Genomic DNA, 19246 nt, shown 5'->3' on the forward strand with positions numbered 1-19246 from the left:
GTATCAAATGCTTTTTCAAAAAACTTGCAAGTGAATTTCTAATGAAAGTTTCAGAATATGTGGTCGGTTTTAGCCCCGAGGCTCATCTGGTTCCTACATGAGAGGACAAACTTGCAGGGGCTGCAGCAGGGAAAACCCTAATAACACACTCTGAGCTGAAAAAACCGGCGAGCCCCCACCGCCGAAGAGTCCGAGTAGAAAGCAGGCAATGATGCTCCACAGCCAGAGTTACAGTCCCATGGAATTAGGCCAAGAAAGTTTCCAGGGCTTAATTCACAGCCGCACTTTTTCACCAAGTAAGCTTCGAAACCCCCATCAATATCCTTTCAGAGCTAGGGCTTTTCTAGAATTTAGCTTACCCAATTCTCCGAATGTCGAAAACATTGGGAATTCACGAGCTCAGAAGCAGAATTTGAGAGGTTCTAGGGTTTTGGTAGGGTTTAAGCTTCAGTGTCATTCTAAATCGTTGGTTTTGCCCACGAAAGTTTCTTCTGTTAACGGTAAGAAGAAGGGGTATGGAGGCATGTTGCCTTCGATTTTACGGTCTATAGAGTCCGAAAACGATGTTGAAAAGACCCTTAATTCGTTAGGTGAAAATTTGAATCCGAAAGAACAGACTGTGATTCTCAAGGAACAAAAGAGCTGGGAAAGGGTTTTGCGCGTTTTTGACTGGTTCAAGTCACAGAAAGAGTATGTTCCCAATGTAATACATTATAATGTGGTGCTTCGGAAACTGGGTAGGGCTCAGAAGTGGGATGAATTGAGGCTTTGTTGGATTGAAATGGCGAAAAGGGGTGTTCTGCCAACGAACAACACATATGCAATGCTCGTTGATGTGTATGGGAAAGCAGGCCTTGTGAAGGAAGCGCTTTTGTGGATTAAGCACATGAAACTGAGGGGAATGTTTCCGGATGATGTTACTATGAATACAGTTGTTCGGACATTGAAGGATGCAGGAGAGTTTGATAGGGCAGACAAGTTTTATAAGGATTGGTGCACTGGAAAGGTTGAGCTTGATGAGCTTGATTTGGATTCTATGGGTGACTCTGTGAATGGTTCTGACTCAGAGCCTATTAGTTTTAAGCACTTCTTGTCCACCGAACTTTTCAAGACAGGTGGGAGAATTCCCACGTCAAGGATTACGACCTCATTGGATACACAGAACATTGGTCGAAAACCACGACAGGCATCTACATATAATGCTTTGATTGATTTGTACGGGAAGGCAGGGCGTCTTGATGATGCTGCTAATGTGTTTGGAGAAATGATGAAGTCTGGGGTGCCAATGGATGTTATAACTTTCAACACTATGATCTTTACTTGTGGAAGTCATGGTCATTTGTTGGAAGCGGAAACTTTGCTTGGTAAGATGGAAGAAAGGGGAATTTCTCCTGACACAAGAACTTATAACATTTTTCTATCTCTGTATGCTGATGTGGGGAACATTGATGCTGCTCTGAACTGTTATACGAAGATCAGAGAGGTGGGTCTTTCCCCAGACATCGTATCTCACAGGACTATTCTTCATGTGTTATGTGAGAGAAACATGGTCCGAGAAGTGGAGACTGTGATTCAGGATATGGAGAAATCTGGTGTGCGCGTCGATGAGCATTCTGTTCCTGGTGTCATCAAGATGTATATTAACGAAGGACAGCTTGTTCGGGCAAAGTTGTTTTACGAGAAATGTCAGTTGATTGGTGAGCAGTCATCAAAGACATGTGCAGCAGTTATAGATGCATATGCTGAAAAGAGATTTTGGACTGAAGCTGAGGCGGTATTCTATAGGAAGAAAGACTTGGTGAGACAGAAGAAGGATGTTGTGGAGTATAACGTCATGATCAAAGCTTATGGCAAGGCAAAGCTTTATGATAAAGCTTTTTCTCTCTTCAAGGGCATGAGAAATCATGGGACTTGGCCCGATAACTGCACATATAATTCTCTCATTCAGATGTTCTCAGGAGGTGATTTAGTGGACCAGGCAAGGGATGTTTTAACAGAAATGCGGGAAATGGGTTTTAAGCCACACTCTCTAGCCTTCTCTGCTCTAATTGCATGCTGCGCTCGCCTTGGCCAGCTTTCTGATGCAGTTGATGTGTACCAAGACTTGGTAAATTCAGGGGTCAAACCAAATGAATTTGTATATGGTTCTTTGATCAACGGATTTGTAGAAACTGGCAGAGTTGAGGAAGCATTAAAGTATTTTCGGCACATGGAAGAATCTGGGATTTCTGCAAATCAAATAATTCTTACTTCCCTCATAAAGGCATATGGTAAGGTGGACTCCCTTGATGGAGCGAAAGTACTCTATGAGAAGTTGAAAGATCTAGAGGGTGCCCGAGATATTGTTGCATCTAACAGCATGATCGATCTCTATGCAGATCGTGGGATGGTGACTGAAGCCGAATTGGTTTTTGAAAAACTGAGAGCTAAGGGTTGGGCAAATGAGATAACATATGCGACCATGATATATCTTTACAAGAGTGTGGGCATGCTTGATGAAGCCATTGATATAGCAGAGGAAATGAAACTGTCAGGTCTAGTGAGGGACTGCGGTTCATTTAACAAGGTAATGTCATGTTTTGCCATTAACGGGCAGCTACGGGAATGTGGCGAATTATTGCATGAGATGGTAACTCGGAAACTCTTGCCAGACATCGGGACTTTTAAAGTATTATTCACGATATTGAAAAAAGGTGTTTCAGTTGAAGCCGTAACGCAGTTAGAGTCATCCTACCATGAAGGGAAACCTTACTCTAGGCAAGCGATCATCACCTCTGTCTTCTCTATGGTGGGTATGCATGCTTTGGCGCTCGAATCCTGTGAAAAATTCACAAAAGCTGATGTAAAGCTTGATTCTTTTCTCTATAATGTTGCAATACATGCTTATGGGGCTGCTGGGGAGATCGACAAGGCTCTGAACATGTTCATGAGAATGCAAGATGAAAACTTGGAACCAGACGTTGTAACGTATATTAACTTAGTACGTTGCTATGGAAAAGCTGGTATGCTTGAAGGTGTGAAGCGAATATACAGCCAGCTGAAATATGAAGAGACACAGCCAAATCATTCCTTGTACAAAGCCGTTCTTGATGCCTATACAGATGCCAACAGGCATGACCTTGCCAAATTGGTTAGCCAAGAGATGAGATACGCCTTCTACTCAGACCAGCAGACGGGTTCCGAAACTAAAGACGAGTCTGATGAGGCAACTTCAGAGCTAGAGGATTTGTAATTATTTTGATGTGATAAACTCCATGTGGTGTTACACTGTACAGAAACACATTTGTTCATGCATCTAATACTGTATCGTATAAATGTACCAGGTTCGACGGAACATGTACTGTATTTCCCATTTGTTAAATTAAATATCAATAATATTCCAACACTAAGCGCAATTCTCTTATCCGATTTAGTAGGGAAAAATGGGAACCATTCAAATTTCATGGAATGCAATGAAGAACATGTATTGACTTTCAGATAATACCCTTACACAACAGGAAATTTGATTCTACTACGAATTTCCACATCTCCGACATGGAGATTAGAACCCAATTTACCGTTGGATTCAATCCAGCTCTTAGCCGGCATCTTTTTAACCCCTCTCTGTTGCATTATCCTCCCAATCTCCGAGGCGTCATTCCATCGGCCTACTGTTCTATACACATTAGCTAGAAGAACGTAACTCAGATGGTAGTCCGGTTCTAGTTCTATCATTTTCTTCGCTATGCGCTCTGAGGTAGCAAGGTTCGAACAGGTTGTGCTAGCACCTAGAAGAACTGCCCAAAGAGACGAATCATTCCTGCAATCTGCATTCTGTATCAAATTCTCAGCTTCTTCCAGTAGCCCCGCACGGCCTAGAAGATCAACCATACAACAATAATGTTCAATGCCAGGTTTAATCCCGTACTCTTTTGTCATCGCAATAAAGTTGCTTCGTCCTTGGTCAACCAAACCTGCATGACTACAAGCAAAAAGAACCCCTATGAAGCTGATATAATCCGGCTTAATCCCCTCGTTAATCATCTCATCAAATATTTTAAGAGCTTCTTCACCTCCCCCATTCTGAGCAAACCCACAAATCATGGAGTTCCATGTTATCAAATTCCTAACTGGCATCTTCACGAAAACTCTACGGGCAAAATCTATGTTGCCACACTTTGCGTAAAGATTAACTAAAGCTGATTCTACAATAACATCTCTCCAACCACAACTTCTCACATACTGGCAGTGAACCTCTTTCCCGTGTTGTACAGCTGCCAAACCTGCGCACGCACGAAGGACAGTTCCAAAACTGTAGAGGTCGGTCTCTTCCATTTCCCTGAAATGCTTAACGACAGATTCAAAGTCTCCAGCTTGACAGTACACCCCTAGTAATGCAGACCAAGAAACTGAGTTCTTCTTTGACATCCTATCAAAAACACGCTGGGCATTCTCTACTGTCCCACATTTTCCATACATGTCAACCAAGCTACTCTCAACAACCACATTCCCATAAAGTCCATATGTAATGACCTTAGCATGCACTTCTCTACCTTGCCTCAGCCTCCCCAAGTTGCCACAAGCAGTCAATACCGTCCCAAACGTAAAACCATCCGGCGACAACCCATGATTTCTCTGCATCAAATAAAAGAACCCCAATGCTTCCTCAAACAAATCGCTTCTCGTGAAGGCAGAAATAACCGATGTCCAGCATATAGCACCTGGTTCAGACATTTCATCAAACAGCCGGCGTGCATCTTCCGACCTATAATTCCTCCCGTACATGTATATCAAAGCACTAACAATCACATCATTCGAATCGAACCCACGCCGGAAAACAACTCCATGAAAGCACAGGCCAAGCCTCAAGTCCCCAACCTCCGAACAAGCTTTAACCACAGCAGACAAAGTGAAGGCATTTGGCTCAATCCCAAATTTCAACATCTCCCAAAACATTTCAATCGAATTTCCGGGCTTTCCAGCCCGAACGTACCCGGTGATCATCGACGTCCAAGAAATCACATCCTTAACAAAAAGACCATCAAACACTCTCCGAGTCTCGGACATATTCGGAACCAACTTGAAATACAGAGCAAGCAAGCTGTTCCCAACGAACCGATCGGTTTCAAGGCCGGACTTAACGACATGGGCATGTACTTGGAGGCCATGGTTGAATGAAACAGCTTTGGTGCAAGTCTGTAAGAGCGAAGCGTAAAGGATCGGTTTGAGGGTGATTTCGCCGGAATCAATGGAGTTGAGGACCCTAATCGCATCGGAGAGTAAGCCCAACTTGCAGAGTTGGAGGATTTTGGATTGTTTGGATGATGGGGTTTTGGTATTTTGAAGATTGAAGGAGGTGAGAGAGCTGCAATGGCGTTTGAAGACGAGCTTCATGAAAAAATGGGGACGACCGGCGAAAACGAACTTTTGAAATATATAGCCGTTTGGAAACTCTATTCGCCCATTGATTGAGCATGTCGGGATTGTTTTCAAAAGGGACCGGATCCCTTACGGAATTGAGCTCACCATCAAATTATCCGGAACATTAAAATTTGATCTAACAGTTATAAATAGAAGTTCTTTAAAAGTTATAATAATTGTAGCCGTTTGATCAAATTTCAATGGTTTAGATCATTTAATGAGTGATCTCAGTTCCTTTGGGTCCAAAAGGGATCCGGTTCCTTTTTAAAATAGCTGAAGGGACTTTTGTTAAAAATATTTTAAGAACTAATTTTCAATAAAAATGTCAATAAATTTAAAAATACACTTAATGTGCTTCCTCCATTTGCATATCTCCAATCTTTTGAAGTCGAACATAAGATAATGTATATACATATATTAGTGTACCTACTTAATAAGTCAATTATAATTAAGTATTAGACTCGGTATTGATCAGAATCGAACATAAAATCTTCTACTCATAAAAAGCAAAAAAAAAAAAAAACAAAAAACATCACTCGACTTAAACGTCAATGATAACAAGAAAATTTAGTGCCATAGCAATTTTCCACATAAGTGTAACATGTGTTCTTCTATCACCATCTTTGTCACTTGGTTAAATTGATTTTATAACGAAAGTTATAAATGCAATTTGATGACACCATAAAATTAAAATGGACATCATCTTTTAGTTGTGAGTTGCTACATTTGACCTAATAAGTCATTTAATTGAAAGGATAGATCATTTGACGCATTAATAATGTTTCCAACCGCCTCATGTGTAAAGTCAAATTTCCTTTCCAATTTTCTCAGTAGCCAAACAGAAGTTGACTCCAATTTTTTCCCACTTGCAAGTTGGAAGACGGATGGCCGTTGGATTTTCAAATATTTGACCATTTAACTCGGCCAACCGAAAGACCTACTAACTGCCACCTACATATTCACCGTCTGACCCCATATTAATCACCAGATCATCGTCAGGCCACCACATGTACGGCCAAGATCTCATCTCCCATCACTCCCAGCCAGCTGGCAAAAATATACTGGCCTTGTTGCATGGTCCATAATGCTTAAATGCCGAACTACTCTATTCCCCCAAAACCTAACGATCCATCATCCCCCACTCATCCAACGGTCAAAAACGACGCAATGCCAATAAAACTTGCTCGATGTATAACTTGTCTGATGCGTATATAAGCAAATGTTCATTTCTTATTTTTCAGCTCCAAAGCCAACGTCTCACATTTTTGTTCTCTCTTCTGAAGTTAGTTAAAAACCGAAACCAAAACCGAAACTGAAAGAGGATGGTGGTGTTTTGTTTTCTGGTGGATCAGAAGAGGCAAGTGCAGGGGAGCAAGCCGGCGGCGGGAATATGCTCGCGGTGTGGCGGAGGAGCGAGCGTGGCGGACATGAAGACCGCTACAAGATTCTGCTACGTCCCGTTTTATTGGAAATCTTGGAAAGCAATCATATGTACTTTCTGTGGAGCTATTCTTCGATCTTACCGATAGATTATTGGCTATTTTGCATGTTTCTCCTAGCAAAAAGGGTAATTCGTACTCTCTTGCTTGTTATGGTTGCTTTGCATCAAACTTACACATGATGGATAGCTAGCTAGCAAGGTCTTTAATTTAAGGGAATTTTAACGAAAAACTCCCGGTACTGTTCACTTTAGCGAAAAATCACATTTTTATACTAAAAAGTCAATCATGTACTATTCACTTTACCCTTTATTTTGTCATTTTCGTTAAAACTCAAAGTTTTCAAGCAATTTTCATTAGTTTTTCCTTAATTTAATGATTATTTTGATGGATATCCATAATTATTTTATTTTTCATATCTTTCATTTTGTGTTATCCACGTTTCTCATTTCAATTCTCGCCAAATGCCGCTTAAACTTCTTGTTTTAGAGACAGTTTACTTACGCCTAGTGCAATGCGTCGGACTCAACTCAGCCTAATGACTATAATTGCGAGAATTAACCCAATGCGATACCTATAAGCAAATCTTTATTTGGTTAATTTTTTTCTTTTTATGTTTTATTGCATCTCTGTATTTATATTTGGTTTGCGGGTGGTTGCGTTCATGGTGTGGAATTTAAGTAGAGAGAGAGGTGAAGGCAGGCCGGTTGGAACTTGGAAGTCGACACATTCAAATTCGGCCAAACGAAATGAAGGCAAAGTTTGGTGTTAGGTTGGGGGGTGAAAATAAAACCATAAACCTTGTGCTACTCACTCACATGGCCTCTCATTTTCAGCGTAATCTGGCTCCTTCTGTATGCAATAAATACCATGCAAGATATTTTTTTGGTGTGCTGTAAACACGGCCCAGTACACTAATTATCATATTATAAGTTATTGGATACTTGACAAATTTTTTTCCAATCATTTGTATTTTGATACTTGGTATAATTGACTTGTTTCTGACATACTAAAAAACTTCTCCAAATATATAAGTAAAGGAAAATGTATACTAATCTTTTGACTTTTGATAGTGGGTAAGTGTCTTGAGACTCCATAAAACAGTTGCAAAGGTATAGGCGTTATGGTTTAATAATGCATTGTCATATTGATAAAACTTGAACATAATAATGTAGTATTGGACAAAAACATCACATGACAATAGATTCATTCGGTACATTTTAAATAAGGCATCGCAAAATGAAAATGGGTGTAATCAATGATGCAAGATTGTTTCATGGAATATACAAGCATGAAGTTGGAAAGAGCAATGCTGGGGAGACTATTTATTTTAAATTATATTTTGTAAATCATATGACGTGTTTGTGGATGGTGGAAATATTACTTAAATATTAATTAAAGTGCTTATTTCCTATTAATGACACATTACATGGTTTCAATTTGATCTAAAAAGTTGGTTTTCGGTGGGGGCTTTAGATAAAATGACGCCTTATGAAGAAAATTGATGATGCAAGTTGTGGATGGAATCAAATGGATATGAAGAAAATTGATTCTACATTTGCACTTGATTTTAATGCAAATTGGATCTCATTCTCTGAGAAGTTTAGTATTGAGTTGTCGTGCTCTTATGCATTAAAGTTAGTTTTGTGAAATTCGACATATTTATAGTGAAATGAATTTTCTTACTAAGATTTGGCTCGTTTGGGTTATCATGTAATTTGAGTCTAGTCTTTTTAAGCAAGCCCTCCTTCTTGTTGCTGGTTGTTAGTTGCATATATAATTGAGGTCTCGTGGCCCTGTGATGTTCTTATGTAAGTAATCTTTTATTTTCTTTCGAATTTATGCCCCGTTGTCAATAAAAAAAAAAAAAAAAATTGCTTCAGTGGAGGCCTTCTTTTTTGTAGGGCAAACTGATTATACTAATAAAGTATAAAATATTGATTCTACAAATAGTTAAACTAATTTTACTAATAAAGAATACCAACTAATTCTACATATATAATTTTGAAAGTGCTCTTGCAACAATGGTCACAAAACGATTGGGCTAATAGTAAGGGGTGTAAATTCGTTGACGTTTATACTAGATAGACTTTGTTAAGTAACAAGTTTATCAGGAACATGAATTGAAATTTCAAAATTCTAGTTTGTTCGTTTTTGGATTTGGTTTGTTCGGATTTAAACTTTTGTCTCTCCATAAAGTAACTCAAAACTAGTGAAATTTTATGAAATATAAGTTATGTTTTTGTGTCTTTAGATAGAGCTCTCATTCTTTAACCCATATTTTAATCTAGGACTGGCTTTTTACGAAACCATGAAACGTTGTCGTATGAGCTCCTTCAAAATTTTAATTTTTGTTTAAATAACTAATATACCGAACACTCCGCCATCTTTATATTCTCGTCTGAAAAATGTTCAAAACCCTAGCTAGGGTTTAAGCGCACCTGACCGTTTCCAACCCAAAACCCCAAAATCTATAAATTCGCTCTGCTTTTCAGTTCCCATGGATTTTCACTCGTCTATTTTCCCCACCCAATTCCTTCTTTCGTACGCTCACAGATGGTAGGGCTCATCCCTCAGCTAACACTCGAAAGCCTCGAACGAGCTTCAAAGCCCAAGAATTTAAAGGACCCGCCCGACCCCGTTGATCCCCGAGACTTGTCGGTTGCAGATTCGTTCTTGGATTTTGATTCCATAGAGGATTGGTTCAAGAATATTCCGAGTTCTGACATGGCCGAAACAGGGCAGGTTAAGGCTGATGCTGTTGAAGCAGAGTATATTGGAGGTGGGTTCGAGCCGGCAGGTGGTGGGTCTGAGCCGATTGATTGTGGGTCTGGTTGTGTGGTGAAGTTGGAGGGTCAACTGTTGGAGAATTCGGGTTGTTCGATTGCGGAAGAGTTGGGAAAGGTTAATTTGCTTGGAGGGTGTGAAGAAAGTTCGGTTCTTGATGGTCGGAATGGTGTAAAGAGTGAAACAGTGACGCGTGATATCGTGGAAATGGAACCGGTGAGTAATGAGAATGAGAGTGAGGTTTCAAAGTCGAAGTTTGAAGGCGAAAATGGGGTGGGGAGTGAAATGGTGAGTGGGAATGGTGGGAAGAGTGGAGCAGGGAATAGTGAGTCCGAGAGTGAAAGCTCGGAGTCTGAGAGTGAGAATTCGCAGTCATCATCGTCGTTGTCTGAGAGTGGGAGCTCTAGTGATGATGACAGCAGTGATGATGATGAAAAGGAAAACAGGAAAGAGAAAATGAATGTGGAGGTGGAGGAGAGGGACGAGGGTGGTGAAATGGAAGAAGGTGAGATAAGGGATGCTGATGGAGGGGAGAAGGAAGATACGACATTCGATAAAGATAATGAAATTTTTGATGATGAAGATGAAGATGAATTGGTTGCTTGGACCGATGCTGAAACTTTTGATGAGGGAGACGGCGATGAGGATGATCTTGGAGATCTGAAAGGACCCATTAGGTCCAAGAATGAGCTTGAGGTAAAAATTAAAAAAAAGAATTGTTCGATTCTCTCTTACTTTGGAGAAATTAATGGATTTGTGCATATTTCAATTGATAAGCTGCTATGAACAATTGGTGAGAGGTAGACATAGAGTCCCTATTTGGTTTTGTTAGGTCTTCACTGATAGGCTTAGGTGAGGAGTACAGGTTTATTTCGTTTTAGTGCAAATAAGATAGCCAACCTCAACTATTATGGTGGAGGCTTTTCCGACTTTGGTTTGGAAAAGAAAGGGTACTTAGGATCATCTTTAAGCAAGCAAGAAAGTCGTATTCTGGATTTTCGGTATTTTGGTCTGATATATAGAATACCCTTCAGTGAATTAAGTAGCTTGTTTGGTTACTCTGGAATTATTAACGCATGACAAAAAATCAACTTTTTCTGAAGGTGCATTACTTGCAAATCCTCGGTGGAATTAGCTTTCTATATTTCTGTTTGCCAGTTTCTTGATTCTTTGATATCTTAAAACATGCAATGCTTGCAAAACCTTTAGTGAAATTAGCTTTCTGGAGTATATATTACTGCTTCAAAATAGCTTGACAGGATTGTTTTGAATTTTGCAGGTGCTTCCCCCAATTCCTCCAGTGGAGGTGACCTTGCAACCACATCATCAGATGCAACCTGTGGGAGCTGTCTTATCGGTAAGCTCATAATGATGTGAAGCCTATTTTTTTTTATCTTGATTGTGCAAGTAAGCCTATATCGGAACTTGAACTTCATCAATCTCTGGTGTCATTGAAAATTTAGAATCTAGGTGACACTCCAGAAGGTGCATATTGTGATTTGTGGTATTGATGCCTGCAATTACTTCAGTTTGATGACAATTTGAATTTTTACAGGTTCTTGGTACCCAAGTCATTGTAGAAGGGGTCGAGAAGCACAACCCTCTAAACGAGGGTTCAATTTTGTGGATAACCGAAAGCAGATCTCCATTGGGGTTGATAGATGAAATCTTTGGACCTGTGATACAGCCTTATTATGTGGTGCGATACAATTCAGAAAGTGAAATCCCTAGTGGAATACAAGCGGGCATTTTGATCTCTTTTGTTCCGGAGTTTGCAGATCATGTGCTGAATAACAAGGATGTTTACAAAAAGGGTTATGATGCATCTGGTGCAAATGATGAAGAGATATTTGATGAGGCAGAATTTTCGGATGATGAGAAAGAGGCTGAATACAGGAGGATGCAAAAAATGTCAAAGAGGGGAATGAGTGACCAAAATGCTGGCAACAAGAAATACGACAAAAAGAAGGGTAAAAATAAGCCGGGACCTTGGAATAGTGGTCAACCTTCACCCAAGAAAGCACCAACGGATGCAGGTCAGCAGCCTCCCAATCAACACCATCTTCATTTCTCTCCAGGTGCACCATCTTCTTCTGCAGTATCACAAGGATTGGCTAGTGGGACTGGATTAGTTCCACCATTTCCAGCTCCTACACTGCCTGCTGGTATCAACGCAACTTCAAATGGACTGTGGACAAATGGAACGCCGTTTCAACCACAGAATACGTCCTTCCCTAATGGATTTCTAAATAATAGTTTGCCATGTCTTCCACAGTATAATCCTCAATATCCATATCAAATGTCTATTCCAAACAGAATGCCGTTCTATCAGCAGGCAGGTGCTGTCCTACCAGGTCAACAGTCGAATGTCTTTACAGGACCCGTATTTTCACAAGGGATGGTGGGTCAACACGGCTTCAATCAGGAAGCATTTGGGATAGGTTTACAGGGCCAACCCATTCCAGGCCAACAATTCAATGCCTTTGCAGGACCCATGTATCCACAGGGGCTGGTGGGTCAACTTGGTTTCAACCAAAACGCATTCGGGATGGGTTTACAGGGCCAACCTACTCACCCGATGTTCAATGCAGAACAAGGAATGCCGTCAAATGGATTACGTGCTGAACAGAACCATAATATGCCACAACCTGCTGGAAATGCAGGCAACTTGGACAGCCAGCAATTTAGTCAGGGCGCATCTTCTAATCGTGGAAGGAGACCCTCCCATCGTGGGGGTCGTCATTTTGGAAGGGGAAGAGGTAGGCAGCACTCGAGGTGAAAGTTACGGCATGCTCTGCTGCACCAAGCACACTGAAGTTACAAATAGGCTTTGAAAAGAAAATTGCTTGGCTTTTTGTATTCGGTTTTTATCGTTTTTGTATTTGCTAGTCCAGTATATGGAAGAACAGATGGTGAACATGTTCTCCATTTAAAATGCCACATCCGCCTTGGTTGCAGTTAATTTTGAACATTGGCAAATTTTGGTTTAGTAAAAACGTAAAAAATTTTCAGTTAATCCTCTCAATCGTACTCATTTTGTTGTGAAGTGAAAGCAAACTTTCAAGCCCCAAATTTATGAGAGCAATGGAACGAGTTCACCACCAGACTGTGTCTCAATTCAATAACACATTGCCATGTGAAGAAAAACTTACACATGACAATGCATTATTAAACTAGTGATGACACATAACGGTGAGCTTCACCAAATTTGTACTCTTGTTAGACGGTAAGAGTACGTTTACAAACAATGCAAGGGTCTCTCCTTAAAAAGGGGCATATCAATCCAAGTACACATCAATTCAAGGAATCTTAAATAATTCAAAGAAAATATAACAGAAATATCACTAAGTAACAAAATATTAATGATGAGAATAAATTATCAAATTAGAAGGTTCTAATCAGTCAAGAGAACAAGAGACATTGAAGTTGGGAAACAGTCATTGGAAGTTGCTTTTTAATGCTTTTTTTGCTTCCCTTGAAGGTTTCCAAATGTGGGGCTGGTGGAGGTGCTTCCAATGCGGCGATAAGGGCACAAGTAACCCATATGATCAAAAGAGAATATCAGGACTGCAGACTGGAAATTCAAGTTTTAGCATTCCTTGTGAAGTCAGTGCAAGTCTGGCAGCCGCAATCCGAGAAACGACAGATTTCGCACCCAAAGCACACACAAGAAGTACAGCCTTGGCATGTCGGAGAACGGGTGCAGCCTCTGTATACCCTTCGACTTGCTCGTTCATCTTCATCATCACAAGTAATCCTGAAGTACAGAAACAACCATTCACATTATGATTACTGAACCTTTAAACATATTAACGACAACAAACCAACAGTGTTTATATACTGGGTGTGCGCACTAGTTCACAGCCTACCGTCGTGAGCTAAAATGCCGACTGGTGAATGTAATGGAATAACATCAACATTTACATTTTACTCCCCCACCCGAAAAGTCCCTATCTGCTTCCTAGTGTTTTCTTAAATGCCTATTTGTTATCCTTAAGATAACTTGAATGGCAACAAACTACCATTATTAGATGTGTCTGTCCGCACAAACATCATCTACTCTACCCTAGAAAGTAACAACTAGAGTCAATTTTCCAGAAACGATGCTGCAATCCATATTTAAGCAGCTCGTCCGGCTAATTCCTAACTAAATCCATGAAGATGGATGAACTGTATACATAAACATAAATAGGCGATCACAAAAGAAGCTACAAGAAGCAATCACTCAATTGTTCCAAAAACTGTCGATAGAACGGCATATTAAAACCAAACTAAATTATAAAATCATTAGCATAAGGATGGAACAAATAAGTTATTCCTATATTTCACATCCGTGAGATAAAACTAAAATTAGTGCATGGTTCATGAATGGTTGATGGCCTCTAGTATAAGAGAGAAAACAACTTGATCAATACCGAGTAGAAGTATTTGTTCAGTGTAAGAGAGGAACATACTTGTCATACGGCAGATCAGCACATTTCCAATTCACATCAGCCAACGCGTCATGGTGAACCCGACACTCCTCTTTTGTCCGGAGGCGAAACCTGCGCTCCTTGTTGCATCTAGTACAGGAAACAAACTCATCGCGGTGACAAACACGTCCATTGTTGGACCTGTGGGAACCATTAGCACTTTTTGATGCCTCATTATGGTACTTGAGCAGCACTGTTTTACACAGCGGAACCTTCTTTCCGTTATCAATTATCCAAACATTATTTTTCCATTTTCTAGCCGTCTCTCTTCCAGAATGTTTCTCAAATGCGGCAGGAGTCAGTTTTCCTAGTGATTGAAATACAAAGGGAAAATAAATAAGATGGTTATAAGCACGAAACCTCAATCTGAGCTTTCGTCATGACCATTAAAGTAGTTAAACAATACTTAAAACGCATGCATACCAACTTCTACCATTTTTTCTGGACACTATCAACGGATCAAACGAACTACATAAATAAATACTAATGTTTTCACCTCTAACTTGTTAGAACCACAAAAAGGGCTGACAGTACACAAAGGTTGTAAGCAGGTGGTCTCCATTATTGGTCAAGACTATGCCTTTAAAGGCAGCAATTTGCTCTACAGACAGAACAACTGTCCTTGATGGACTAAGTTGTTTTATATGAGAAAAGATACTGGCAATTCAATGTACATAAAGACATAAGAGTCTTGTTATGAGATGCTCTAATGTTTCGGGTGTGTGCCAAATTCAGATTCAGGAAGCAATCTTGTGGAATTCTCTCATGAACTATATTATGAAAAAATGAGATATGGCACACCCAATATCTGCAACTACAGTGAAAGAAGATACACTACTTTCGGATCCTCGGTTGTCAGAAAAGAGGTAATCTTAAAATCTCCATGCCATATAGTCAGTGCTTATTGATAATAGCACTGTAGAAACAAAATCAGATGCGCATAGAGACGTCAAATAACACAGCCAAGCTTGAAAAGTTATAAGCTTGGTTGCTCATGAAATAACACATGGGATTATCAATGCTCGTAATCCAAGGATGAAAAAGCAATTCCATCAACCATATAAATACATGAAAGACGAAAGAAAGATATGCAAAACCCTACAATGACTAAACCATGCTATGCAACTTTACAACATCTTACTCTGTAGAAGAGAAAGAACAGAACTCAGGACATATTCGAAAGCAAAACCTCGAAAACCAATCTAATTATGAGGTTGTGATCGCCACGAAACTGGCAATGTAGGTTTCATTCTCAACACACCAACTTAAAGAAAAGCTTTTTACTCCACAAACAAGCCAGAAACCATCTGAACTCCACCATATGAAGAGTAGGCAAACATATAGCTACTGTATACCCAGCAAGGAGAAGGCATTCAGTGAGACAAAACAACATACACCTCAACTGTATACCCAGCAAAAATACTGTGAACAGCTTGCAAAGCAAAAGCAAAAGCAAACGCTCGTCGTCATCAAATACAAACCCAACAGATTAGGCAGACCGGAAAGGGACAGACAGACTGCAGCCATCAACGTCAAAACCTAGTCCACGATGAACTAAAAGAAGCTCAAAACGCAAACAACATGCATTAAAAATAAAAACCCTTTTTCCCAAAAAGCAACAAAGTGAGAGAGATCAAAACGGCAGAGAGAAAGACCTTCCTGACAGCCAGGGGTGCACTCGCAGGTGATTTCGAGGTCACCATTGACGAAAACCCTAAGCCTCCCGACTGCATCACCGTATCTGTGGCTGGTGCAGCCGCACGTGACCTCTATATGGTCCGACCCTCTATTCACCCCGCTCATCTCTTTCAGCTCATCGTCGCTAAACAGCACCAACCCACTTTCTCTCTCTATCCCATTCGCCATTTTCTCGATTCTGTCTCTAAAAAGGTGAAGTCTTGATCGAAACCCAGAAATCCCAGAAGGTTAAATCGAAGGAAGAGTCAGAGAAAACGGAAGAAAATCAAAGAAAATAACATGGGTTTTCTGGGCTGTATTGGGACCAAGAGGCAAAACTCGAGAAAAATAAGCCCAGAAAACCACAAAGAAAGAGAGAGAAGGGAGGGACGAAGAGGCGAGTGCGGTAATTAAAAGGGTTTCTAAGAGGCACGCATCTCCATGGATTTATTCCGAGAGATCTGGTGGAGGAAAACGTTGAAAGTTGTAGTCGTTTTGTAGGTAGAAAGATAAAAATAATGTGGAAAAAACTGGAAGCGTTAAAGAGTTTGATAGAGAGAGAAAGTGTGGGTGAGATGAGAGAGATAGGGTGAGGGGTTTGTTGGTAATGGGGTTGAATGAAATATGAATGAACGAAATATGAGCTGGCTGTCGTGGGGTGGAGTTGAGCCGAGAAGAGTGAGAAGGAGTTAAAGCCCTCTCTCTCTCATCACTCTCTCTCTCCTCTCACTTTCTCTCTCTACTAGCTGCCAATTGCAAGAGATGCATGATATGACATGAAAGAAAGGGCAAAAAAATTGGGTCTTGGGGTCGGGGCTTTTCGTTTATGGAAAATCCCTCTCGTGGGAAGCAGACGAGGTTTTCGGTTTCTGTTTAAGTCCTTTTTTTTACTTTCTTCTTTTCTTTTTACTCTTGCTCGGAGATTTGAACTGTTTTCATAAAAATGGTATCTTAAATTCTAGCAATATCCTACATTAAATAATAAAAAATGAATTCAAGATTGACAGATAAAAGAGCATAATGGTCTAGTCAATTTAGCGTATAAAATAAAGCTAAAATTATTCTTCATCTTTTTTTTATCTCCTACTCACTTCTTTTAATTTCTAATCGTCAAATCGAACAAGTTGAAAAAATACATTAAACAAAATTTAATAAAAATGTGCGAAGAGTAAAATAAAATGGGTAAATATCACTATTCTAAATAAAGTCATAAACTTTGTTACTGATTTACTGTGGTGGTGAAGTGAGGTGAGATGTGAGAGGTGCTGGCTGACGCCAGGCAACCTGAGAGACAGAGGTGTAAGGATTTGATGCAGAAAGTGTTGGGAAGAGATGAGTTTGGTGCTGTACATTTATCAGTTAAGTGGTCCGCAGACCCAAAATTGTGATCAGAAAATGGAGGTTTATACTTGGTATTCTCGAGAATCGGGATCGGAAAGCTGTAGCAATGACAGCGATTTTTAGTTAGCTTTAGGTTTTAGCAGTGTTTGGTTTCTGAGAAAAATTTCAAATATTGAACCCGACTGTTGTGTAAAACCCAACCCAAACCTAAACCCTTTTGACCCTTTTACCAGACACATGAGTCAAATGGTTTAATATACGTTTAGATTTTTGACCGTTTACTCATTGATCGCAGAGTACGAGCCAAACTAATATTTTAGACTTTTTTGTTGTTGCGAAGAAACTTTGGCATAACTATCAAACTAATGTAACTCTCACATTAATGAGTGAGATTAACATGTTTTTGAAATATGCTCGTATGGATAAGGTGCCAAAAAACTCTATTCAAATTGTTGTTAATCTTGAACATAAACTTGAATAGAGCAGCCTGACTTATGCGTGTATAAAAGAAAAATAATGTTTATTTAGAGAATGTCAAACTATAATGATTAATGACCATTTTAATCAAATTACACCATCATAAGATTTGCAATCATTGACCATAGAGATAATAGAATAATATGCAATTTATATGAGGAAGGTTCAGTTTCAAAATATTACTCAAACTTTTTATTTGAATGATCATAATTAACTACGTCAACGTTTTGTGTTGACTTCTTTATAAAGAGGGAAAAAAAATAAGAAAATGAGAGAGCAGGGGAGGGAGGCGAGAGGAGGAAATTTGGAAGGAGAGAAAACTATTTAAGCTATATTTTATAAATTATATGACTTTGTTGTTGAAGAATGGACTAAATATTAATTAACGTACTTATTTTCTTTTTATGCCCATCGCACAAAATTTCACGAAAGTGCTTTTATATACTTATATTATAGGGTATCTCACCAACCTTGAATTTGTGGAGATAATTTTATATAATTTTAGTGTGTGGAGCCATTCAGTAAGGTACGTCATCGTTTCATAATTGGCACATGCATTCTCTGTTTTCTAAACATAATTAAGCTATTTAAAAACAAACTTAAAGCTTTGTTTAAAGATACATTATTGACACTAAGCTGGGAATCAGCTTCCGAATTTGTTGACAAAGTTGGATACCACTAAACATCATCAACTGAGTTCTCAGTTGTCGTTCAGGCTAATCATCAAATTCATATATTATCCATGTACAACTATAAAATTAGATTTAAAATTGATCGATATAGATGTGTCGATTGTTTAAATAAACTTTATATATACTTAATTGATTACAAGTTTTCGTACCGTAATCGTTATATTATGCACAAGTACAAAAAAGTGGCCTGCTTTTGTAAGTTGGTTTAGACATGCTTCCCCTGGTGGATCTAGAAAATATTATTTGGGGGGAAGGGGGTGGTTAGGCAATAAGAATAGTGCGTGTAATGAATAAATTTTTTTGGACGGTATAGTATGAAAATTGGTATTTCATCGAGTTTTGGCAAGTTTGAGATCATTCTCCAAGTTACACGACTGTCGATAGATATTAATAACTTTCAAACGAGCATGTCAACTGATGTTAATGGTTTTTAAGCGAGCATGCCGACAGATGCCAACATATATTGAGTGAGCATATTGAAAGATGCCCATAGCAAAGAAGGCATGAAGCTAGCAACTTTCCGGCTCGGTGACGCAGAGGCAATTTGTCAAATAGTTGGAGGCCAACTTTCAAGGGCATATCATATTTTCAAAATGTAGTACTCAGTTATTTCATAGAAAATTTCTAAGTTTTGGGTGTTAGTTGATTCACATTGTCCCAAAGTGGATTCGCCTCTTTGCATACTTCAGATACATATAAGAAGTTATTTCTCCTTGTAAGTCTGAATTTTTGTTGGCACGCCATCTGTGTAATTCAATTCAAAGCCACATGAAAGCCTCGAAGAACTTTGATCATTTGTGAAGGGTTGTCTTGGACTTTCATGGTGCCCAAAAGCACAATGGTGGGAGTGATGACGGTGGTGGATGTCTATGTCGGACCATATCACAAGTCACAAGAAAGCCGTTGCGGCGGGTGATAGTGAAGAGATTCTGGACTAGTACTCTACACAATGTAGCATAGT

At 39.5% G+C, this 19246-nt stretch overlaps 5 protein-coding genes across 5 annotated transcripts; 3 read left to right on the top strand and 2 right to left on the bottom strand.

The window, feature by feature from the left end:
• Positions 1-11: 11 nt before the first annotated feature.
• On the top strand, positions 12-3379 carry LOC137739318 (pentatricopeptide repeat-containing protein At1g73710-like). The gene has a single exon (XM_068478874.1). It carries the CDS (start codon positions 209-211, stop codon positions 3230-3232), a length of 3024 nt encoding a protein of 1007 aa, XP_068334975.1. The 5' UTR covers positions 12-208; the 3' UTR covers positions 3233-3379.
• Positions 3380-3486: 107 nt separating this feature from the next.
• Positions 3487-5406, bottom strand: LOC137739321 (pentatricopeptide repeat-containing protein At1g03540). Its single transcript, XM_068478876.1, has one exon. The coding sequence runs from the start codon at positions 5371-5373 to the stop codon at positions 3487-3489; it is 1887 nt and encodes a 628-aa protein (XP_068334977.1). The 5' UTR covers positions 5374-5406.
• Positions 5407-6655: 1249 nt separating this feature from the next.
• On the top strand, positions 6656-7027 carry LOC137739322 (uncharacterized). Its single transcript, XM_068478877.1, has one exon. It carries the CDS (start codon positions 6723-6725, stop codon positions 6927-6929), a length of 207 nt encoding a protein of 68 aa, XP_068334978.1. The 5' UTR covers positions 6656-6722; the 3' UTR covers positions 6930-7027.
• A 2214-nt stretch (positions 7028-9241) lies between these two features.
• Positions 9242-12588, top strand: LOC137739320 (H/ACA ribonucleoprotein complex non-core subunit NAF1-like). Its single transcript, XM_068478875.1, has 3 exons — positions 9242-10322; positions 10906-10983; positions 11182-12588. The coding sequence occupies exons 1-3, from the start codon at positions 9396-9398 to the stop codon at positions 12403-12405; spliced, it is 2229 nt and encodes a 742-aa protein (XP_068334976.1). The 5' UTR covers positions 9242-9395; the 3' UTR covers positions 12406-12588.
• Positions 12589-12904: 316 nt separating this feature from the next.
• On the bottom strand, positions 12905-16524 carry LOC137740310 (protein ULTRAPETALA 1-like). Its single transcript, XM_068480172.1, has 3 exons — positions 15754-16524; positions 14081-14405; positions 12905-13383 (listed from the first exon to the last, which is right to left on the bottom strand). Exons 1-3 carry the CDS (start codon positions 15962-15964, stop codon positions 13209-13211), a joined length of 711 nt encoding a protein of 236 aa, XP_068336273.1. The 5' UTR covers positions 15965-16524; the 3' UTR covers positions 12905-13208.
• Between the last annotated feature and the right edge of the window lie 2722 nt (positions 16525-19246).

Source organism: Pyrus communis, chromosome 7, assembly GCF_963583255.1.
Source record: "Pyrus communis chromosome 7, drPyrComm1.1, whole genome shotgun sequence".
Classification (NCBI taxonomy): Eukaryota; Viridiplantae; Streptophyta; class Magnoliopsida; order Rosales; family Rosaceae; genus Pyrus; species Pyrus communis.

What these genes read in the sequence shown, in the direction of transcription:
- LOC137739318 (XM_068478874.1), top strand. Translation starts at nt 209, where the DNA reads ATGATGCTCCACAGCCAGAGTTACAGTCCCATGGAATTAGGCCAAGAA.
- LOC137739321 (XM_068478876.1), bottom strand. Translation starts at nt 5,373, where the DNA reads ATGAAGCTCGTCTTCAAACGCCATTGCAGCTCTCTCACCTCCTTCAAT.
- LOC137739322 (XM_068478877.1), top strand. Translation starts at nt 6,723, where the DNA reads ATGGTGGTGTTTTGTTTTCTGGTGGATCAGAAGAGGCAAGTGCAGGGG.
- LOC137739320 (XM_068478875.1), top strand. Translation starts at nt 9,396, where the DNA reads ATGGTAGGGCTCATCCCTCAGCTAACACTCGAAAGCCTCGAACGAGCT. An exon ending in GGTCCAAGAATGAGCTTGAG is followed by an intron (nt 10,323 to 10,905) that starts GTAAAAATTAAA and finishes TGAATTTTGCAG; the next exon opens with GTGCTTCCCCCAATTCCTCC. An exon ending in CTGTGGGAGCTGTCTTATCG is followed by an intron (nt 10,984 to 11,181) that starts GTAAGCTCATAA and finishes GAATTTTTACAG; the next exon opens with GTTCTTGGTACCCAAGTCAT.
- LOC137740310 (XM_068480172.1), bottom strand. Translation starts at nt 15,964, where the DNA reads ATGGCGAATGGGATAGAGAGAGAAAGTGGGTTGGTGCTGTTTAGCGAC. An exon ending in CACCCCTGGCTGTCAGGAAG is followed by an intron (nt 14,406 to 15,753) that starts GTCTTTCTCTCT and finishes TTCAATCACTAG; the next exon opens with GAAAACTGACTCCTGCCGCA. An exon ending in GCTGATCTGCCGTATGACAA is followed by an intron (nt 13,384 to 14,080) that starts GTATGTTCCTCT and finishes TCTGTACTTCAG; the next exon opens with GATTACTTGTGATGATGAAG.